This window comes from Dendroctonus ponderosae, unplaced genomic scaffold, assembly GCF_020466585.1.
Source record: "Dendroctonus ponderosae isolate FM_Combo_2020 unplaced genomic scaffold, Dpon_F_20191213v2 Dpon_F_20191213_930, whole genome shotgun sequence".
Classification (NCBI taxonomy): domain Eukaryota; kingdom Metazoa; phylum Arthropoda; class Insecta; order Coleoptera; family Curculionidae; genus Dendroctonus; species Dendroctonus ponderosae.
Window position 1 is genome coordinate 1 of NW_026019150.1, and position 4,904 is coordinate 4,904.

Sequence of the window (4,904 nt, forward strand, 5' to 3'; positions counted from 1 at the left end):
AAAGTTCTATAATTTTTTCAATAAAATGGGCGGATTTATAGATCATTCATTTATTGTTTTTGCCAAACGATTCATGTTTTGTGGATTGTCAGGGGCTAGGTGCAGTCCGAATAATTAATTTTTTGATTGTTTATTGCATTATTAGAGGATAGTAAGTTAAAACGTTGCGTGTGATCCTAGCCAAACCATTCAGATCATATTCATTCAATCATACGGATGTTTACCATGATACAAGGAATATATGTTCTTTGTATCATGGATGTTTACGTAGAGACAGTGAATATAATATAATAACTCTTATAGTTGCCCGTTTTGGTAAATAGAAGTTTGTTTTGATTGACGTAACCTCAAACTCAATTGCGCATGTCATTTAAACAACGAGTCAGGTTGGCTTATATGCGCTATATTGATGTTTGAGCTTGCGTACATGTAGCGGAAGCAAGTTATCTTGTCTCCGTCCCTCTATTTGTGGATCGATTACAAGCAATGGGAATTGTGGATTGTCAAAACGCAATTTTTGACAGTTCAAAGAGAAAGAAACCATACAGAAAATAAAATAAGAATAAAGATGAAAATGTTTTATTTTGTCTATGATAGAAACATTATGCTCGATTCCATGGCCAAGCCGTGACTGACCCCAGACAAAAATTAAGGAAGGAAAATTATTCTTTTCTAAACGGCCCTTAATTTTGTTCAATTATCTGGGATTCGTCTTAACAAAAAAGCGTACTTAATTGAAAACTACTAAATGGAGAATTTAAACACGCAACTTTCACGTAAATTAGCAATCACAGAGCGTTTTTCAGCTTAGTCGAACTAAAAAGCCAATTTATAAAATTATTCTCTTCTCAAACCCGCGCGGTTATTTTTTTCGGATATTAAGAGAACCGTTAGCGTGGAAAGAAGCTGCTGCACAGAAAACTTAAGTGTGCAATTTTCCGTATTAAATATCAAATTGGGAACGATTTCAAATCCTCAGAAAAATGTAGTGATAAMATTTTCTACTTTACCAAATCCGCGTTTTATTATTCCTTATATATTTAGAGATTTATTAGACGCAAGAGATAAAAYTAACTAAAAAATTATCCATTTTTCGAAGCCCGCTCTGAACTTGTTTCGCATATTTCGAGAACCGTTAGAGCTGCAAGGCTCAATTACAGACTGCTRGATAGAGGACTAAAGTACTAATTTTTCATTAGAAAATATAAAATTGGGAACAGTTTTSATTCCCCAGAAAAAAATAATGAAGCAAATTATTAATTTTTCCAACCCCGCGCTTTTTTTACARGAAAAAGTCATTATTCCTTGCTAATTAATTGCGTCTCAAATTCACAAATTYTGTTGTATTTACAAACATCTGTTTATTACTTTCTGTCTTTGGTTTTAAGGATTTCTTCTGCTTGTAATTGAGTTCGCAGTTTCATCATTTCCTTGTTATATTTTGCGAATTCTTCTGGCCGAAGCACTCTACGCAACCTTGGGGGTGGCTTACTCAAAATGGTTTTGACCTGGATAAAGTTGAAATCCATTATTTTCGGAAATAAAAGCCGAAACTACTTGGAATTAATTAAATTAAAGCTCCAGTTTAACTTACGCAGTTTGCCAGCCAAGCATCATCAATATGCACTAAAATCAAGACGTCTATAAGCAAGATAAACACACTATGCACTTGTTCCTCACCCATATTACGCACTCTTAAAATAATTTTTGCCACATATCCCAAGTATTGTTTTTTTGACTGTGTTTTTTCAAAAACCGCATTTTCGATGCCCTGCCCAGCATTTTTTGCGCTCAGAGAACAATGCTCCAGCTCACTATTTCTACAACGTTATTTAAATATACATGTAAATGGCCAATGCGTTTTACTTGCTTACAGCTTATTAATAACACTTTTCCTGAATTTCTCGCTTCCCCAGAGCGGTGGCAAAGACATAACTAAGACAGTTATACTTTAGATCAACTAGTAGCGGGATTGTTAAAAAAGGTAAATGGTTAATTTAAGTAAAAGGTAGTACATTTACTGTTGTGAGATGTATTAGCCTTCTGTACTAGTAAATATCATTGCTGGTTGATCACTAGCTGTGATCGGATTCATTTGAATCGTCGCTTTGAGGTTGTGGCAGAAATTTCGCCCGCAAAACATCATTAACTCCTTCCCTGTTCCTCGCTATTTCAACGGCATAAAACTGAATTCGCGTTACGAGAATAGTGTTTTCTTCACTATAGTCTTTCAGTGCATCAGATCTGAGTAGAGTACCATAGCTGTAATCTAAACACGAAATTTTGGCTTTCATTCGATTAAAATCACAGGTAGCGAGTACCTTCAACTATGGTTTTGAACTTCTCGCAAAACGGTCGCCATTTAGCTTTTTCCTTGGTGCTTTTCAGCTCCTGCTCAATGATAAGCTGGACATCAAGTTTGGGAAACTCCTCCCTAAACAGTCTGTATATGAGATCGTCTTCAGGTGTTAGTCTTAGAATCTTCGGGTCAACTGAGCACAAAATCTGAAATTTGCTATTTAGCTCCCAAATGCCCTTGTGTGTAAACCACCTACATTAAAGTATATTTCGGCATGTTCGTAGGCTCTCATAGCCCACAAAGCTTCGACACTTTGATCATTCTCAAACTCCTCAGCCGGTCTTGATAAAACATCCTAAAAAGGAACATGTGCACTAAGGTCTAATAGAAGGCAGGAATCCATTACCATTTGCTTATCAGCTATGGAACACTTTATTAATGGAAAATTCGCTGGAGATTTTTTATTAAATATTCCCTAACTGTCCCTAACCCAACTTGTCTGACAGATAGATAGCTCAAAACAGATAGTTTGTTAATCTGTGGCTCCAAACTCAAAACGTTCTGATGGTGCCAAGTGTTTCATTCTCGTCACGCAAGAAGATGAGTGATCTTGAAACGGACATAACCTGATTTCACTGAGCCTAGTCGGAGAAGCGTTTATCGGTTTCGCGGTCCCACGTGTATTATTTCTTCAAACTGTGCTAAAATGTCGTTTTTCATAAAAAAGAAACCGTTCAACGGAGTTAAAAGGGGACAGCCCGATAATCGAAAAGCCAAAAAACGAAAAATTGAGCCCAAGAAATCGAGAAATGAAGAAATTACGAGCAGCGAAGATGAGGGCATGCAGGAGGATGAAAACTTGAATTTATCGTCATCGGAGGACGAGAACGAGACGGCCCAGGACAAGAAGGTGCGTTTAGCTAAATTGTTTCTCGAGGAAATCAAACGGGAAGAAAAGGCTCGCCTTGAAAGGGAAGAAATTGATGAAAGAGTAATCTCAAAAAGGCTGAAAGAAGACTATCTAAAGGAAACTGGAAAGCTGCGCTTAAAAGTTGCAGATAATTACAGTGAAATTAACGTGGATAACATCAGGACGCTTAAGTGCAAACAGCAGAGAAATGGCCTAACTTGTATATGCATATCTAATGATAACAAGTTTCTTTTTAGTGGAAGCTTAAATGGAGTAGTGGTAAAGTACTCGTTAAGTGACTGTCGCAGGGTTGGTTTGCTGCCGTTTGTTCGCAACAGTGGTGATGAAACAATAGGTCATTCCAGTGGCATTTTCAGCTTGGCAATATCAACAGACAGCAAATATTTATCAGTGGGAGATCAGGCTGGAAATATTAACATTTGGAACCCCGATACCCTGAAGCACATTAAAACACTCACCGGACATAAAAAGGCTATTCTCGGGCTGAGTTTCAAAAAGGAATCCCACACCTTGTACTCCTGCAGCAAGGATAAGAGTGTGAAAGTGTGGAATTTGGATGAAATGGCCTATGTAGAGACATTGTTTGGGCATCAAGACTCTGTATCAGCAGTCGATAGCCTTCATAAGGACCGAGTGGTTACATCAGGAGCGCGAGACTTGAGAATTTGGAAAATCATCGAGGAAACCCAACTAATCTACAATGGACACATGGGAAATATTGATCATGTGAGATTCATTAATGAAGAACACTTTTTCTCAGGAGGGGACGATGGCCAGATATGCGTGTGGAGTTTTATGCGTAAAAAACCATTGCAAATCATCGAATCAGCACATGGAAAAGATTTATTCAACAACCAGCCGAGATGGATAACTGCGATAGCAGCCTTAGTGAACACTGACCTAGTAGCATCTGGGTCATATGATGGTTACGTACGACTCTGGAAACTGGAAGATAACTTCAAAAAATCAAAGGAAATTCTGAAAATCCGAGTTCAAGGTGTTATTAATGCGCTATCGTTTGCAAGCGATGGACAAAGTCTTGTTGTGGCTGTTAGTAGGGACTATAAGTTCGGACGGTGGATGACTGTTAAAAATGCAAAGGACTGTATTCTTGTTGTACCTTTTAATGTAACAGTTGGATAGTAGCAGCACACAGTTGTAAAGTCTAGTTGTTAAGGAATATACTTTTTTACATATTTTGTTGTTGCGATTTCTGTTTAGTTAACTTAACTTTAGTTCTTCAATGCGGAGTGGTTCGTTTTATTAATTGCCTTCAAACCCTTTCTAGGCCGAAATTGGTTGCTTAATGTACAATTCCATTACAGATTTAAGCCGGACTGTATGGAAAACTAGTCAAATCGTACTGGTTCTAGTTTTTTAGAGGAAAAATATTTGTCGTATTTAAAAGCTCGGCTTTTTTATAAGCCTAAAGTAGAAGAGTAGACTTTGGTTCGGCCCCAATAATAATTAATAATGCAACCGCAAAGCTCTTATAACGGTTCCATCAATACATTAAATGTGTACATTTTTCGGGTGTTTGCGTCCAAACTAGTACAGCTTCCGAAGGCTGTACACAACTTTCAATTAAACCGAAGAATATAGATGTTGTGCGTTTCTTTGAGTTTCAAGCTGTGCTAAGAAGCCTTTCGGACACGACTGGTAAAAGGTAAAAAC

At 37.4% G+C, this 4,904-nt stretch overlaps 3 protein-coding genes across 3 annotated transcripts; 1 reads left to right on the forward strand and 2 right to left on the reverse strand.

The window, feature by feature from the left end:
• Positions 1 to 563: 563 nt before the first annotated feature.
• LOC125505702 lies at positions 564 to 1,958 on the reverse strand. The gene is made up of 4 exons (XM_048670022.1): positions 1,875 to 1,958; positions 1,681 to 1,820; positions 1,595 to 1,626; positions 564 to 1,508 (listed from the first exon to the last, which is right to left on the reverse strand). The coding sequence occupies exons 1-4, from the start codon at positions 1,931 to 1,933 to the stop codon at positions 1,365 to 1,367; spliced, it is 375 nt and encodes a 124-aa protein (XP_048525979.1). The 5' UTR covers positions 1,934 to 1,958; the 3' UTR covers positions 564 to 1,364.
• Positions 1,959 to 2,016: 58 nt separating this feature from the next.
• LOC125505701 (protein PBDC1-like) lies at positions 2,017 to 2,815 on the reverse strand. The gene is made up of 4 exons (XM_048670021.1): positions 2,706 to 2,815; positions 2,556 to 2,654; positions 2,322 to 2,505; positions 2,017 to 2,269 (listed from the first exon to the last, which is right to left on the reverse strand). The coding sequence occupies exons 1-4, from the start codon at positions 2,706 to 2,708 to the stop codon at positions 2,076 to 2,078; spliced, it is 480 nt and encodes a 159-aa protein (XP_048525978.1). The 5' UTR covers positions 2,709 to 2,815; the 3' UTR covers positions 2,017 to 2,075.
• Positions 2,816 to 2,893: 78 nt separating this feature from the next.
• Positions 2,894 to 4,426, forward strand: LOC125505700 (U3 small nucleolar RNA-interacting protein 2-like). Its single transcript, XM_048670020.1, has one exon. It carries the CDS (start codon positions 3,006 to 3,008, stop codon positions 4,371 to 4,373), a length of 1,368 nt encoding a protein of 455 aa, XP_048525977.1. The 5' UTR covers positions 2,894 to 3,005; the 3' UTR covers positions 4,374 to 4,426.
• The last annotated feature ends 478 nt before the right edge of the window (positions 4,427 to 4,904 follow it).

What these genes read in the sequence shown, in the direction of transcription:
- LOC125505701 (XM_048670021.1), bottom strand. An exon ending in ATGCCGAAATATACTTTAAT is followed by an intron (nt 2,506 to 2,555) that starts GTAGGTGGTTTA and finishes AGCAAATTTCAG; the next exon opens with ATTTTGTGCTCAGTTGACCC. An exon ending in GTTCAAAACCATAGTTGAAG is followed by an intron (nt 2,270 to 2,321) that starts GTACTCGCTACC and finishes TTTCGTGTTTAG; the next exon opens with ATTACAGCTATGGTACTCTA.
- LOC125505700 (XM_048670020.1), top strand. Translation starts at nt 3,006, where the DNA reads ATGTCGTTTTTCATAAAAAAGAAACCGTTCAACGGAGTTAAAAGGGGA.
- LOC125505702 (XM_048670022.1), bottom strand. Translation starts at nt 1,933, where the DNA reads ATGTCTTTGCCACCGCTCTGGGGAAGCGAGAAATTCAGGAAAAGTGTT. An exon ending in AAAAGTGTTATTAATAAGCT is followed by an intron (nt 1,821 to 1,874) that starts GTAAGCAAGTAA and finishes ATAACGTTGTAG; the next exon opens with AAATAGTGAGCTGGAGCATT. An exon ending in TTTAAGAGTGCGTAATATGG is followed by an intron (nt 1,627 to 1,680) that starts GTGAGGAACAAG and finishes TCTTGATTTTAG; the next exon opens with TGCATATTGATGATGCTTGG.